Source organism: Nicotiana tabacum, chromosome 22 (assembly GCF_000715075.1).
Source record: "Nicotiana tabacum cultivar K326 chromosome 22, ASM71507v2, whole genome shotgun sequence".
Classification (NCBI taxonomy): Eukaryota; Viridiplantae; Streptophyta; class Magnoliopsida; order Solanales; family Solanaceae; genus Nicotiana; species Nicotiana tabacum.
The window spans coordinates 198,039,049-198,057,039 of NC_134101.1; the positions used below are offsets into that span (position 1 = coordinate 198,039,049).

Consider the following 17,991-nt stretch of genomic DNA (forward strand, 5'->3'; position numbering starts at 1 on the left):
TCAACTATATATGCAAGTCATAATGCATCATATGAAGCTATTCAATGTCTCAAAACGCCGAATGAAATGCTAAAGTTCAAAACGACCAATCGGGTTGTTATACATCATGAACAATTGACTAAACCTAAACAACTAGAGAATTCCAGCATCTTCGTCTTCTAGAATATGTTCTTTAGTTAAGCAGCTTGAATCTCTAAAAGAACGTTCTTGTTATGAGTTGCTATTCGCCTTGAATAAATTCTGTGTTTACGCGAAATAGTAGTAGTCTTGAATATCAACAATATGGCATTTTATATAGGAGTGATATTAGCCAAAATTATTTTCCAAGTTTAGCTCCAAAACCTAAAGTAACTCGGTCACCTTCTTAAGGAAAAAAAATCCTAAAAGGATTTTGTTTTGATTCCCGTAACAAACTTCTTCGCGCGTCTTCCTTCCTATGTAAGTCTTCCCGTAATTGATCTTTCATGTCGAACATAAATTCGTTTAGCCAATATTTTCCTTTTAGACGAAAATATCATTGGCATAATAGCCTAGGAGACACTTGTACTTGTTCCGGTTTGTCATCCCAGTCCCTGCACTCCATAAACTTTCATCTAGACACTTCAACTTAATCAAAACAAGACTTTTAAACACCTCCGGAATCGCGTGATGCTCACTTGCTTGACGTGGATGACAAATCAACATCCACATCAGATTCTATGCCAAAATAATATTATTTAACAAAATTTTAATTACATAAACAAAAAATAATATAAAAAAGCAAAAAATTAAAATTAAAAAACCCCTTCTCCCTTCTTCAAACTCACCCACTCAACCTTCTAAAAGAATAACCCACCTGTCATGGCTTCTCCACCATGAGTACCACTACTTCCTTCACTCCTCTTTTAAAGAAAGTTAGTTATCCATGCAAAATACATGAGCAGAGAATTAAGTCTTTTGAATTTTGACTTAATTTCTACACCAATTTGAAAGGGCTGTGAAAAAATTTGAAAGCTAAAACCACTGGAAAAAATGGAGGAGTCATATAGAAGGGGAAGATGACATAATAGAAGAGGAAATACACACCAAGGAAAAAATCTAATGAAAGAAGGGATGAAGAAAAAGGGAAAAGGAAGGGATCTAAAGAAGAAGACGAGGAGAAGAGCCGCGTGGGTGGGGGGGGGAGAGAACGAAGGGGGAAGGGACTGAAGAAGAAGAGGGAGGGGGGAAGAGCGAAGGGGGAAGGGATTGAAGAAAAGAGGGGGAGAGAGGGCAGAACGAAAGGGGGAAAGGGCTGAAGAAGAAGAAGAAGAAGAAGAAGAAGAAGAAGAAGAAGAAGAAGAGAGAGGGGCAGAACGAAGGGGGAGTCACTACTAGTATTTTTTATTTATTTATTTATTAATTTTTATTTTTTTAATAAAGAAAAATCATCAACTCATGCACCTAATGTGCGTGTAAATTACTTATTTTGTCCACTTCAGCCATATCAATGCTACATAAGCTCGGTCAATGGTCAGAAGGGTTTAAAAGTCTTGTTTTGATTAAGTTGAAGTATCTAGATAAAACTTTATGGAACGTAGAGACCGAGATGACAAACCAAAACAAGTACAAGTATCTCCCAGGCTATTCTGCCAATATCATTCTATTATTAGCCGAGATTTTTTTTTCAAATCAAATTGCACTAGGAGACGTCCTTCAACTTCAGATCAACAGTTTTCAAGCAACCTAGTTCTTTTGTAAATGTTTGTTAATCATTAAAATGAATTCATTTCATCTCAACAACAAAAATTTGATATGTAAAAAGCTCCAATGATGAAGAGGGTTTGTAGTCTCATGGCACCAGTTAATTAGCGTACAGGAGGTACAGTGGCTCGCAACTGAAATTGATGACGGTAAAAAGGGAGAAGCCGGCTTATGGTTGATTGAAGTGCAATAGAGATGGGGCATTGAAAGGGAACAACGTAACTACCTTTATAATTAAAAATTAATGTAGCTGGGAAGGCCAATATGAGCCTATTTCGTTGACAATTCGTAATTCTTAATTCATTAAATTTTGTGGTTTCATAAGATATAATAAAATAACGATAACACGGAATCGATGATATTGTTAATAGACCAGATAATTTCCTCCATTGACTTTATTATCCTTTTCACAACGGGGACGATATATCTTCCAAACAATTGTACGAAAATATAAATCAAAGTTTATACATTGCAAACCAAACATAGTACATTCTATTAAAATGCAGATCTCATAATTTATTAGCACAACAAAGAAACTTTTGGTACCTAATCCATATGTCACACAACTTAAAAATAGATACCCTTATGGGCGTACTGACTAATTTTTAAAAGCCATTTGCCGTATATCCTCCATCAGCAAATATGACCTGGCCTGTGACGTATGAAGCAGCGGGGAAGCAAAGGAATGCCACAATAGATGAAATCTCATTAGGCTTTCCTGGTCGGCCCAATGGAGTTCGAACAATACACTTGTCAACTTGTTCCTTTTGCACAGGATTTTTCTGCAGTGGAAGTTTTATGATAAACTTGGTTAATTCTTTTACATACAATAATATTGACAACAAATTTTCGAACAAAAGACCTCATGAAGTTGGATTTCTCATTGAATTACTATAATCTATTTTCATGCTTATGTAAAAATCCGCAGAAACGAAGAGACGCAATAAGGCAATTAACTTACAATTGCTGCTTCTATGAGAGGGGTTGCGATGATTGCTGGTGCAACTGCATTAACACGAATATTATCCTTAGCCCATTCGCATGCCAAGTTTTTTGTCATTTGATTCATTGCAGCTACGCCGTGGGAAAGAGAAAATCAATAAGTCATATATGCATAACATATAAACACTCCTTTTTTCTTTCTCTCTTTCTTTTTTCTATATGTCTAGTCAAACATAAAATTTCTGACAGTTAGAAGTCATGAAACACTATACATGTTCCTCCCAAATTCTTACTCAATAGATTTTAATCCGGGAAAAATTTGTTTGAGGGTCAACAAAGTAACTATGGTAATCTTCCATCAAATGGACCCTTAATGTAAAATTAAAAAATAAAAGAAAAAAATTGACCCTTAAAACCACGAAAAATATTACTACTTAATTAGGCAAGATCGCGAAATGATAGTTTATTTATTAGGGCCCCTCAACGAAATTAGTGGTTTAAACCTAAACCTTAATAAGAGGCATTAAAGTTTTTTAATAGATTATATGTTTTTATCTCAATCTTTATTATAGCATTGACATTTGGGTTGTCATGTATGCACCAACAAACCACTAGTCTGCTACCTCTGATCACCAGCATAAGTGGATACGTAATTCAGCTCGCCAAGCTTAATTAGGTAATATTTTAAGAAACATTCAAGGTTAAGATAATGACTTTTCAAATTCTCATCAATTGATCTCAAAATTTTTATCATTAACTATAGTATTTTATAACAATAGTTGCTTGTAAATAATCTTTAGATAACGTTGAAGTGAAAAAATGACTTGGTACTAAAAAGATTTAAAAAAATGATCAACTCTATGATAGAAAACTGATCAGAGAAGGATGTAGATTTATAAGTGAAAAATAGAGCAGAGAAAAAGGCAATAGACATGAAGAAGAAATTGCTTGACTGATTGACTACAATGCTGCAACTGCAGTCTTTTTATAACAAAAAAACATAGTAAACTTAATCTAAAAATTAGGAACTACCCCACAAAATTTTCTCCTAAAAACTAGATAACAAAAACCACGTTAAACTACTTCCTAAGGACTAGGACAAACCTAAAAGTAGGAGTTTTATTTACCCCTTAAACTGAAAGCTTTCGAGCTTCAGGTTATCTTCAATTTCTTGAGTTCTTCCATGGTGCAAAGTCCCAACAATCTTCTCAAATTTTGGAAAGAAAGTAACTTGAGCGGTTTAGTGAAAATATCCGCCAGCTGGTCTTCACTCCGGCAATATGCTAGCTCTATTGTTCCTTCATTGTTGAGTACTTCACGTCAATGTGTTTGCTTCTTCCATGTAGCACCGGATTCTTTGACAACTTGATGGAAGAGTTGTTGACACAGAAAATTGTAGTTGCTTTTTCTTGTTTGAATTTCAGTTCTTCAAGAATTCTCCTTAACCAAACAGCTTGACAAGCACAAGTTGTAGCAGCAACAAATTCAGCTTCGGTACTTGACAAAGTGACAATTGATTGCTTCTTAGAAGACCACGAAACAGCCCCTGTACCTAACATAAAAACATAACATGAAATGCTCCTTCTATCGTCTTGATCTCTTGCATAATCACTGTCAGTAAAACCAATCAAATCAGATTTTTCACCCTTCTTGTAGAACAAAACAAAATCCTTAGTTCCCTGTAAGTAGCGAAGGATTCTCTTAGCAGCTAGCAGGTGAATTTCAGTTGGGCTCTCCATATATCTGCTTATGAGACTTACAACATACATGATGTCCGGCCTTATAGTAGTAAGATACATCAAACTACCTACAATTTGCTTGTAGAATATGTTGTCCACCTTCTTTTCGCTTCCAACTTTGCATAGCTTCAAGCCAAACTCAACTGGAGTGGTGGCGAGATTGCAATTCTGCATCTTGAACCTGTCCAAAATTTCTCGTACATACTTCTTTTGGGAAACAAATATTCCATCATCAGATTGTACTACTTCTAATCCAAGAAAGTAATGCATCTTACCAAGATCGAACATTTCAAACTCATCCATCATAGACTTCTTGAAATCGGCAAACATGATACTATCATTCCCAGTAAATATAAGATCATTGACATATAAACACACAATGAGTATTTTTCCATATTATCCAATTTTAACAAAAAGAAAGTGTTCATATGGACATTTCAGAAAACCAACTTTTAGAAAGTAAGCCTCAATACGACTATACCAAGCTCGCGGAGCTTGTTTTAGTCCGTAAAGAGCCTTTTCAACTTGTACACCTTATGCTCATTTTCAATTTTTATATAACCAGGAGGTTGCTCTACAAACACCTATTCTTCCAAGTGCCCATACAAAAATGCCGATTTGACATCTAATTGGAAAATAGGCCAAGAATTCTGTGCCGCTAATGCAATCACCAATCTGATTATATCGTGTCTTGCAACCGGAGCAAATACTTCTGTGTAGTCAATTCCATATTCTTGTTTGTATCCTTTAGCCACTAAGCGTGCCTTATACTTGTCAACTTCACCATCTTCTTTCAGCTTTGTCTTGAATACCCACTTCACACCAATAGTTTGTGCCCTTTTGGAAGATCTGATAGCTCTCAGGTGCCATTTCTTTCAATGGCATCAATTTCGTCATCCATAGCTTTCCTCCATTTCTCCTCTTTGATAGCATTTTCAAAATTTGTAGGATCACTATCTGCAAACAATGCAAAGTAGGAAAAATCATCTTCATTTGCATCAATTCCTGTTACTTCATATTCCATCATCCACACGGGCCTTTTGTGAGCACGACGAAGAGACTCATCTGGTGCATCAATTTCTTCCAAAGCTGAGGGTGAAGTTTCAGCAGCTGCTGGATTAGAATTTTCAGAATTTTCGGGTATTATTGATGCTTCTTCGACTTCATAATCAATTAAGTTTGGAATAGACTACTGCATATTCCAATCCCAAGAGTTTTCTTCATCAAAAATAACATCTCTGCTAGTCACAGCCTTCTTTGTCAATGGATTGAACAACTGGTACGCCTTGGATGCCTCGCTAACACCAAGAAAGACACACTTCTCGCTTTTGTCATCAAGATTCTTCCTCTTCTCGTCTGGGATATGTGCATAGCCAACGCAACCAAAAATTTTAAAATGATCTACAGCAGGTTTCCTTCCACTCCAAGCCTCCTCTAGAGTCATAACAAATGTTGGACTTCTATTCAAAATATGAATACTCCAATTTACTGCTTCTGGCCAAAATGTCTTTGGAACTTTTCCTCGAGCTAGCAAGCTTCGAACCATGTTGAGAATGGTTCTATTCTTCCTCTCTGATACACCATTTTGTTGTGGTGTATACGCCGTTGTGAGCTCTTTTCGAATGCCATGAGTCCCACAAAATTCTTCAAATCCCTTAGAGCAATATTCGCCTCCACGTTCTGTTCGGAAACTCTTGATGGTCTTTCCTGTCTCATTCTCCACATTAGCTTTGAAGCTTTTAAATACATTAAAAGCCTCTGATTTTTTTCGCCGAAAATACACCCAAGTCTTTCTAGAATAATCGTCAATGAAGGTAATAAATACATTTTGTCTCCATTAGAGATTGGTCTTATTGGCCCACATATGTTAGAGTGAACCAACTCCAAAACATGATTTGCTCGCCATGATTTGCCTTTCGGGAATTGAGATCGGTGTTGTTTGTCAACAACACATTCTTCACAAATTTGAGAAGGAGCAGTAATTTGAGGAAGACCTGTGACCATGTTCTTCTCTAGAAGTGTCTTCAATCCTCCAAAACTCAAATAACCATACGAAAATGCTACAACCATGAGGGATCCTTTACTTTCGTCATCAAACAAGATTGGATACTATCAATCTTTATCGGAAATAATCTGTTGGAACTCATCTGAACTATTGATATAGCTCCTCTCACAGAGTCATAAATTTGACACTCACCCTTCTTAATAGTGATGACATAACCTTTCTCTTGCAACTGACCAACACTCAGTAAGCTGCTTTTCAAATCAGGAACATATAACACATTAGAGATTGTTTCCACAAAATCATTCTTGGTTTTGATCTTGATGTCACCTTTTTCCGTTGCATCCACAGTAGAACAATCACCAAAACTAACTTTAGAATGGAAGCCTTCATTTAAGTAAGAAAAGCAAGACTTACTTCCAGTCATGTGATTAGTGCAGCCTGTGTCTAAATACCAAACATCTCGCTCGGTTTCCTTCACTACTTGAATTGACACCTACAAGGTCTCACTTTCCTTGTTCTCTGCGTAATTGGACTTCTCTTCCTTTTCATTGTCATTAGGCAGCCTAGTATAACATTCAGATGCGTAATGACCAAATTTATGACATCTATAGCACTCTATCTTGGATTTGTCATAATCTCGACCTCTGCCTTTGCCTTGAGATTGATCATTATTTGCTTTGAAATTCCTACAGGAATCTCTACCTCTACGATCTCCTCTACCTCTGCCTCGACTTCGACCTCTACCTCTACCCCTTCCTCTGGAATTGGAAGAAGAAATAAAAGTAGAAGCCTTCAAAGCCTGCTCAACGGAAGTTGAACTACGGTTCATCTTCTGCTCATGCACCAATAAGGAGCTCTGCAATTCGTCAAGTGATAAGACATCTATGTCTTTTGACTCCTGAATAGAGCAAGCGACATAATCATACTTTGGTGTCAGAGAGCACAATATCTTTTCCACTATTACGACATCGCCCATGTTCTCACCATGGAATCGCATCTTGTTGCATATATCTAGCACAATAGTTGGTGACATATTCCCCTTCCTTCATTTGCAAGGTTTCGAAGTCCCTCCTCAAGGCTTGTAGCTGTGCTCACTTCACTCTTGTAGAGCTTTGATACTTTTTCTTCATGGAATCTCATATATCCTAGGAAGTTTCTTTGCAAAGAATGGTTTTCAAGATAGGACGCTCAATAGCCTGAAAGAGATAATTTTTTGCCTTTAAATCTTTCAACTTTCTTGCTTCAAACTCAGTCTTTTGAGCATCCGTCAAAGTTTCGCCTACTGCTGGCGCTTTAATGTCGTCTTCAACAATTGGCCAATACTCTTTTTACCGTAAGAAATTCTCCATCAGCATACTCCAATGGTCATAGTGACCATCAAAACGGGGAATAGCTGCTTGCACAAAATTGCTCTCTGAAGCCATAGATGAAGAACAATATTTTTGTTTTTGGATAAACTCTCTCTCTTACGGGTTTATCTTTTTTCTGGATCTAACCTTGCTCTGGATACCCACTGATAGAAAACTGATCAGAGAAGATGTAGATTTATAAGTGAAAAATAGAGCAGAGAAAGAGGCAATAGACGTGAAGAAGAAATTGCTTGACTGATTGACTACAATGCTGCAACTGCTGTCTTTTTATAACAAAATAACATAGAAAACTTAATCTAAAAATTAGGAACTACCCCACAAAGTTTTCTCCTAAAAACTAGATAACAAAAATCACGTTAAACTATTTCCTAAGGACTAGGACAAACCTAAAAAGTAGGAGTTTTATTTACTAAAACTCTAATTATTTTTTAAGAAATTTGTTAAGTCTCATTATCAACATGTTATCCAACTACTCTTTTTGGCTTGGTCCATTATGTATAAAACTCTAAAAAAAAATTAAGAAACTTATTGTCTCATAATCAACATTGTTAGAAAACTATTTTATCTACAAAATTGTATGTCTCTTACGGAATTCAGATTCAGTCGTCCAAAGCAATTGCTGGTCTTAATGTTTTATCCCCTGTTCTTTATTGAAATTTACGATGGTATTAAATTTTACCTTTAGTTGCAGAATACACGGACATTGCCGGTAACGCTACAAGAGATGCAATTGAAGAGATGGAGATGAGATTTCCATTTCCTGATACCTTCAACAGGGGGTATGCAAGTTGAGATAAGTGGTAACTGGCCTCAAAGTTAGTAACCATCATGGTGTTGTAATCCTCGGCACCGAAGTCTATAACCTCCTTATATGTAATCACCCCAGCATTATTCACCTAAAATTTTGGCAATAGGGAAATTAAATACGACAAGTTAGATGAATAATTACATATTACAAGGAGAAGAAACAAAGGTAGATCAGCATGTATCCAAAAGAAAACTTTTTAAATCCTGTTATCCGTTCGCTAATTCTTGTCACTTTCATCGTTCATTGTCAGATCCAAGCATTTGATGATCATTCGGTTGTAGAAGAGTTCCTATTGGACTATTAATTTTCTTCGACAACATACATAATTCGATTTAGCAAAGAAGTATCTACAAGGGCCGATTTAGCTAGCAATGTACGGTACAGGGTTTATATGAACCCACTACTTTGAAGCAGAGCATAATTTATGTGTAAAAGTGTATTATAATCGCAACAAATAATAAATATGAACACATAATTTAAACTTGTTAAATCTTGGATCCGACTCGGATAGATTTACTTTGGTACATACCAAAATGTTGAGCCTCCCATTGAAATAAAGGGCAACAGTGTCCATAAGCTTCTCCCTCTCGGAACGTGACATAAGGTCGCATACGGTACCAGCTACTTGAAATCCCTTGCTCTTCCATTGTTCTAAGCATTCGTCAAGCTCTTTTTTATTACGTGAACATGTGTATATTGTTGCTCCAAAATATGCTAATTCTTCAACTATAGCATACCTAAAATAAACAAAATTCACCTTTATTAGCTATCTCACCGTCAATAGATCAGTACATTGAAAAGATTTGTCACCCACCCTATGCCTTTAGTGCCACCGGTAACAAGTGCAGTTGTGCCTTTGAGTGTCCACAACCTTCCCCTATCTTCGCCGCTAACTTGTGATTCAGCCATAAGCTTTTCGGTTTTTTCTAGAAATGGATGAGGGGTGGAGATGAACCAAACCAAATTGCTAAATAGTACAATCCGTACATTAGAAATTTGTGCAACAATAACTTGGGAGAAGAGAAGCTTCAATATTAAATTAGTGGTGGCAAAATGGATTAAAAAATAGTTATTCACCCATATTTTTAACTAAAATGATTTTTCGAAAAAACGGGTCAAATATGGATAAGAACCATATTATCCACTTAGAAAATGCATAACCAATGAATAACTAATGGTTTAACTTTATATATGGAATTTTTACCTCCTATAACAAAGGTTAACACCTTATTTCTTTTAAATAAATATCATTTAAAAAAATTATATTCTATAGATACTTTTTAAGGTTTATAGGAAAATATTTAATTTTGGTTACCTCCTAGCCCTAAGCCACTAAATACGCTAATCAGTTACACTTTTTTCTTTCTCACTCTACTTTGATACATCTCATTCTCTTCCCCCGTCCCATTAAAATTTCCGATCCCCTCCTCCTTCCACCGTATTTGTGCAAAGCCCATCTCCTAGATTCTTCAACACAATGACCCAATTTAAAATTTTCAAGAAACTCAAACGCTTGTAGCTTTTTGAGCCATCATCAGGTGTACTTGGCTACTTTTTCTTCACTGTTTGCTTATTCTTGTATCTGTTTTTATTGGATTATAGAAAAGTAAACAAAGGGCCTCGTTTGTATCAGCAAAACATCCTTGTTTGCTACGTGGATTGGGCTCAATGGATCGTCTGTTCCATATAACAAGACTGAAAAGTTAGATTTTTTGGAAAAGGGAGCAGAAAATTGTGATCTTTTTTATGGGAATTGGGTTTAGGATAAAAGTTATCCACTGTATAAATCAAAGGATTGTAAGTTCTTGGATGAAGGCTTTCGTTGTTCTGAGAATGGTAGACCTGATAATTTTTATACTAAATGTCATTGGCAACCTAAAGATTGCAAAGACAGCAGTCGCCGACATATAATCCGGTTGGTTTGTTCTTGAACAAAGACGATGGAGTTTGGGGTTGAGCAACTTGATTTTCTGTTATTATATTTCAATGTATTTTCATGTATTTCATTGTATTCATTGTCTTTTTTTCATTGTAATTCAATGTGTCTCGTTGTATTCCATGTATTTCATTGTATTCACTATCTTTTTTTCTCATTGTATTTCAATGTATCCCGTTGTATTCTATGTATTTTATTCTATTCACTGTCTCGTTATATGACATGAATGTATTCATAAGTTTTTTTAATTAATATAATTTATGTATTCAGATGTATTATATAATTTCTCTAAAGATTGTTATATTTTTGGGGTATTTTCGGTTGAGAATTTTTTTTATAACTGAAAATACAAAGTTTGTGTGTTATAATTGAGTTTGTTGAGTTATATTAGGAGTCTATTATGTTAATTGATTCACTTTTCATTTTAAAAAAGTGTAATTCCCTATTTCACGCCGTGAATACAGTTGAATACAATAATCTGTCCAACTGTAATCCCATGTTTCACTCCATAAATACAGTCAAATACACTCGAATACAACAACTGATTAGCTGGACTTCCCTGATTCACGCCTATTTTTGCTATTGTATTTATGAATACAATAGCTTAAATACATCAAATACATCTTATAACAACATAAAAGGTATCTATAATCCGTAATATAGCAAATGGTATCTATAGATGACTAATTACTTCTAAAAGATAGTGCTTTATGAAAATTTTCCTATTTTTAAAGACTCAAATTGGGGGCTTCTCAACTTTGGAAGACTAGAAATTCTCCCAAAAGTAATCATATTCAAGAAGCTATGGATAATATGGATATCCATATTATTCGTCGGTTAACCCATTTCCTATCCGTATTAAATATGAGTCGGGTTGGATAATTTATCCATTTTTGCATTACCCATTTTCGACCTGCTCATATCCGACTGACCCCCATATTTGCCACCTCTACATTAATTTAACCACATACATAATATAAGCTTCTGACTTTTTAAATAAACTATTTTAGGGTACATGCATTGCATGTATGCCTCGCGTCAAATAAATATGTAAACAAGACCAATATGCCTATTTTTTAATTTTTTTTCTTATCAATTTAGCATTGATATATTGTGATAATATCCATATATATTAACCTTGTATTACATTTGCAATTGTTTTTGAATTTGGAAGGAAAAATATTTAGGAGCATTTATAAAAATCTACAGATTTTAAATAAGAAAAATGAATCTAGTCATTAAGCTTATGTGATGAATCTATGTTTTGAGGCCTTACAAACCTATTTCTGTCTCACCTTGATTTACGTGTGTAGTCTGGGCGCGTAGCTAGAAAGCCAATATGTGAAAATCTGTGAAAATGATGAATTTTGACCTTAAAATGAATTTAAGTTGACTTCGGTCAATATTTTGGGTAAATGGACCCGGACCCGTGATTTGACGGTCCCGGAGGGTTCGTAGGATAATATGGGACTTGGGTGTATGCCTGAAATCGAACCTCTTTCTGTATTACGAGGCCTTACAAACCTATTTCTGTCTCACCTTGATTTACGTGTGTAGTCCGGGCGCGTAGCCGGAAAGCCAATAAGTGAAAATCTGTAAAACAAATATTGAATTTTGACCTTAAAATGAATTTAAGTTGACTTCGGTCAACATTTTGGATAAACGGACCTGGACTCATGATTTGACGGTCCGGAGGGTCCATAGGAAAATATGGGACATGGGCATATGCCCGAAATTGAATTCCGAGGTCCCAAGCCCGAGAAATAAATTTTTGAAAGAATATGTTTTGCTGAACTAATTATGAAGTAAAGAAGAGAATTTATGTTTGAAACAATTGGTATCGACCTGTATTTTGGTTCCGGAACCTAGTACAGGTCTTATATATGATTTGAGTTGAACCTGTGAAATTTGGTAAGAAACAGACTTGAAATGATATGAATCGGACCTTATTTGAGAAAATTGGAAAATTTGAAGTTCTTAGGTAATTTCATGATTTTGAAGCTAAATTCATAGTTGTTGATGTTATTTTGGTGATTTGAATGCATGAGTGAGTCTGTATGATATTTTTAGGTTGGTGTGCATATTTGGTTTGGAGCCCCGAGGGCTTGGGTAAGTTTTGGATAGGCCACAGGGTGGAATTTGGACTTGGAAAAATTGCAGGTTTCAACTGTTCTATTGCAGGCTTCGCATTTGCGAATCCTGGCTCACAAATGCGAGGGATGAGTCGCAAATGCGAAACAGCCCAGGCCAAGTCTTCCTCGCAAATGCGAGATTTTTCTTCGCAAATGTGATGCTCCCCATTTAGGCCTGTCATCGCAAATGCGACAGAATATTCGCAAATGCGAAAGTTGCTTCGCAAATGTGAACTTAGCAGAGTCTGGGTTCGCAATTGCGAACCCTGGTCACAATTGCAATACCTGCAACCTGTAAATTCATAACTTAGACGCATTTCAACCATTTTTCACAAACTTTCAAAACCAAAACACTCTTGGGCGATCTTTCAAAGACAACTTCTCTTCTAAATGAATTGTAAGTAATTCTAACTAGTTTTCTTCAATCTTTAACATTTTTTCACATGATTTCAACTCAAAATCAATAATTTTCATGGAGGAAATTGGGTGTTTTGGGTAGAACTTAGGTTTTTCAAATTTTGGGGATTTGGACCTCGATTTGAGGCCTGATTTCAAAAAAATTATATATTTGAGTTCGTGGGGGAATGGGTAATCGGGTTTTGGTTTGAACCTCGGGTTTTGACCATGTGGGCTTAGGGGCGATTATTGTAAACTTTGGAAAACTTATTTTCATGCATTAGAATTGATTCATTTAGTATTTATTGATGTAATTAAGTAACTTGTGGCTAGATACGAGCGAATTGGTGGTGAAATCAAAGGGTCAAGCGAGAGTTGAGACTTGAGTTGTGTTTGTGGCATCGAGGTAAGTGTTTAGTCTAACATTAGCTTGAGGGATTATAAGTCGAGTCCTATTTGCTATGTGGTATTTGTTGAGTACGACGTATAGGCATGGTGACGAGTATCTATACGTTGGTGTCAAGCATGCCCGTGAGTCTTAGATTGTGATTATTATGGTTTTGTTTTATTATTCATGTCTTGGTGATGATTTCTATTGTTGTGCAAAGTTTGTGGAAGTAATTGTGACATTTGAACATTGAGGAGTGTTGGCTCGAGTTGTATAATGAAAGGTAAAATCATAAGTGGTAATTGAATCCTTTTAGAGCATTGGCTCAAGTTGTGAAGTGAGTTATAAAATAAAAGTGAAAAATAGAAGAGAATCTTATTGTTGCCTCCCTTGCCGGGATATTGTTGCTTTTAATGATATCTCCCTTGTCGGGATGTTGATATTTTGATGTTGTTCCCTTGCCGGGACTTGATTGTTGAACCATTGTTCCCTTGCCGGGATTCTTATTGTAATTTTATTTATTTCGTTGCCCGATTATTTGTGATTGTTGTTTGGGTGAGGAAGAGCATTAAAGCACGAAGGGTGATGACATGCATTGTTTTGGTGAGAAAGTGATAAAGCACGAAGGGTGATGCTGTGTATGATTTCGTGAGGAAGAGTGTAAAGCACGAAGGGTGATTCCGTACTGCACGATGTACCATTCTGTGCCGATTATATTGATTTACTAGTGAGGACGAGAGTAAAACACGAAGGGTGATGCCATGCAGTTTATATTGTTTCTTTTGATGAGGACGAGAGTAAAATCACGAAGGGTGATGTCGTGCACTTGTTTGATTCCTATTTTTAGCTGATATTTGAGATATGGTGTTTCTTGTATTTACTCTATGTCTTTCTATTCCTTATTGATGTTTCCCCGCAACATGTTTCCCCTTCCCATACTTAACTGTATATTATTGTTCTTCTTTTCCGCTGTATATGATTTAACTGCATAGGTTTATTTGGTAGTCTTGTCCTAGCCTTGTCACTACTTCGCCGAGGTTAGGCTAGGCACTTACCAACACATGGGGTCGGTTGTGCTGATACTACACTCTGCACTGTGTGCAGATCCCGGAGCAGCAACTTTTGGACCTTAGCTTGGGTGACTGCCTTCAGTCCACTCGGAGATCCAAGGTAGCCCTGCAAGCATCCGTAGGCCCTGGCGTTTCCCTCTATTCCTTCCTTCTGTTTCATTTACTTATTTCAGAAACAGTGTATCTTTTATCTTTCAGACTTTGTATGTAGTATTCTTAGACCATCTGTGAAGCTGTGACTCCAGTTCTGGGTAGTCTTGTTTAAACAGTTGTATTGGATATGCTCAGTACTTTTATCGTTCTTCTTCCGCTTGTTATAAATTTCGTTGTCTTTAAGTTATTGTTCTAGATTATTAAAGGATTAAAATGGGAAAAGAATAAGTAAATGGTTCAAACAGCCGGCTTGCCTAGCTCCCATTAGTAGGCGTCATTACGACTCCCGAGGACGGAAAATCCGGATCATGATAGCTTAGGGTTATTCTCACCGTTTCAATCCCATTTTACTCCCTTCTTTTGAATTGTCAGCTTATTCTCATCTCAAAAAAAAATTACACAACCAAAAATGGCATAAAAATAATATAACTAGATAACAAATATCTAAATAAAATTACAGACAAACATAAAAAAAAATACTAAGTAGCACAGAGTTTACATTTAATAATCAAAACTTGGATCATAAATTAATAATTGTATGTCATCATGCCAATAAAAAACTTATAAAAACAATGAAATACATGGCACGTTAAAAACAATCCAAAAGCCTAGAGAATTCATTCCTCATAATCTTCTTCTAATATTATATGGAAAACATATTTATCAGATAAATAAATATAAATACAAAAAATAATAGAAGAAAATAGAATTTATCTATATAACCAGGGGCGGATCTACCTTGAAAGGTAGGGGTAGTACGACACCCGCATGCTTCGGCTAAAATTTTGAATATGTATTTATATATCTGGTAAAAAAACAAATATATATATATATATATATATATATATATATATATATATATATATATATATATATATATATATATATATATATATATAATGGCTTGAATTGTTATTATAATCGGCTTACCTAGTCTTAGAGACTAAGTGCCATCAGGGAAAAAATGTTTAGTTATGGGTGTTCACTCAATATTTATCCAAATATTTTTATAATTACATATATAAATTTACTAAATCTGGTTAGTGATAATGGGTGCTTGAGCACCATAAGGGACAATGTGGATCCGCCACAATATATATATATATATATATATATATATATATATATATATATATATGACATACTGCTTCTGAAGTCTCACCGTCAAGGTTTAATTCCTTGCTATAGCATCTTCCCTTTTCTTTTATTTTCCCTTTACTTATTAGTCTCTATTTCCTTTACCTGCTCGGATTTGAAGTAGTTCAATTTCTTCAATGCAATTTCAGAAATTAAATCTGCAACTTCATAAATTCAAATATTAAGTAGTTCAAGCTCTTCAAAGCAACTTCAGATTTCGCATATGAAGTTCTTCTATCTTTCAATTGCAACTTCAGATATTCAACTCTTGAGTAGTTTAATTTTTCAATACAACTTTAAATTCAGAATTAGATTCAAATTTTGAAGTTATAAAACATAAACTTGTTCTTTTAATTTCAACAATCCAACACAGATTCAACACCCAAATCTTACTCCAAATAAGCTTAAATATGAATTATAATTTTTCAAATATCATAAAGAACAAATCTAAATATGTATATGGTTAAATCTGGGCCCACTCGACTTTATTGATTAATTGAGACCAGGGGGATAGATCGGGGATCAGCCCCATATCATATGAGACTGAGGTATGAGCATAAAGTACCGAGCTCGAGATTCGAGGTACTTGACGAAATCGAGACCAGTAATGATCGAGGTCGAACGAGATAGACATCGAGCGAGACCGAAGATAGCATAATAACGAAAGGTGAGATATCCGTGACTGGTATAAGATCATGGCGGAAATCTCAGAACAGATCAAATCAATGGCGGTTGTTTAGCTAATTATGGGATTTCCTTCTGTAATTAGAATTATATTGTAAATAGGATTCTTCTACTATATATAAAGAGAGTCTTAACCATTTGTAATCATCTTACATTCACGCATATCAAAGTAATACAACACTTTTTTTTCTCTAATATTCTCTTACTCATCCGTTTATTTCATATCTTTACTTTCACTCACTCAGTTCGAGGGCGACCTACTGCATTTCAATACTGGTTTGCTTTACTTTGTTGTTTATTTTCACTATTAATCATCATATTTATCAACTGGTGCTAGGTAAAATTACATATCTTTAAAACCACTTATAAGTTTAATTGTCAGTCTATTTTAAGGGTAAACAAAATTATCAAATTGTTAAACAACAACAAATGTAACAAACCCATTTTGCAACTAAGAAGAAAAAGAAACCCTAATTACAAAGAAGAAGAAAGCACCAGTGAAGAAGAAGAGAAAAATGTATGTATCTAAAGATATTAAAAGTTGGGTATCAGTTAAACGTTTTTTCAAAAGTAGGTACATATTCATTCGGTGGCTCAAAACCAGGGGCCACATGACAATTTTACTTTTTATTTTCGTCTATTTTCTTCCGGTGATTTGCTACTAAATCTCTCTATTGTTTTAACAAAAAATTTCCTTACATTAACCTTCATTTTGCTACTACAATTATACCTTATTTCATGCACAACTTCTTTCGATATTTAATATTAAATGATTCTCGATAATATGTAGCTTTTCTCTTTTTACTGATCGTCACGACCAAAAATCAATTTAGTCATGATGGAACTTAACCCAATTCGCTAATTAAGTCAAATAACATCCAACACAACTCAAATCAGAGTAATAAGAGTCAATGAGTAAAATAACTGAAATTCTGTATAAAATCCAAAGGATTGGTATTGCTCCCAATCGCACATGCAAGTATACATGGTCGATAAGTAATATAGGATTGTAAGTCCAAATATCGTACACATAGGGACTTGTGATTAATTATCAACTAAATTTATTTAAGCACTTTTCTAAAGATTATTAAATTCAACTAAACTAGAGTAGCAAACTAAGAGATTAACATAAACAAGTTGGCGAATATTAGAGATGAATTCAATGAGAGAGAATATTCCAAAGCTATGGGTTAGCTAACAATCCTGTTGAGTTTTCACTTAAATTGTCTAATTAATTTATCTGGTTTATTGATTGACAAGGTTAATATTACTCGTAACTTTCTCCCGAAGTACTACTCACCTATTCAAGCTAACCTAACGCCTATATTCCTATAGAATTAGGATTAACAAGAACACATTAATAATTTTCGTATAATAACCAAGCAAGAGATTAAGTATATCCTTATCCTGACTGCAAATCTGTTCCCCATGCTCGAATTCAAGATCTTGTTCTACTCAATCTTATATGCAATCTAGAATTCCCTCTCCTGAGTTCAATCCTAGATTCAT

General features: G+C 35.1%; 1 protein-coding gene across 2 annotated transcripts; it reads right to left on the bottom strand.

Annotated features, from left to right (window-relative positions):
• Positions 1–2,193: 2,193 nt before the first annotated feature.
• Positions 2,194–9,585, bottom strand: LOC142176433 (tropinone reductase 1-like). Of its 2 annotated transcripts, XM_075244159.1 has the most exons (5): positions 9,401–9,585; positions 9,116–9,323; positions 8,458–8,674; positions 2,684–2,796; positions 2,194–2,504 (listed from the first exon to the last, which is right to left on the bottom strand). In XM_075244159.1, exons 1-5 carry the CDS (start codon positions 9,493–9,495, stop codon positions 2,328–2,330), a joined length of 810 nt encoding a protein of 269 aa, XP_075100260.1. In that variant the 5' UTR covers positions 9,496–9,585; the 3' UTR covers positions 2,194–2,327. The 2 variants fall into 2 exon arrangements, with proteins under 2 accessions (XP_075100260.1, XP_075100261.1); XM_075244160.1 differs by lacking the exons at positions 2,194–2,504; positions 2,684–2,796; positions 9,401–9,585 and adding an exon at positions 3,588–7,932 and having other exon boundaries at positions 9,116–9,313.
• Positions 9,586–17,991: the final 8,406 nt, after the last annotated feature.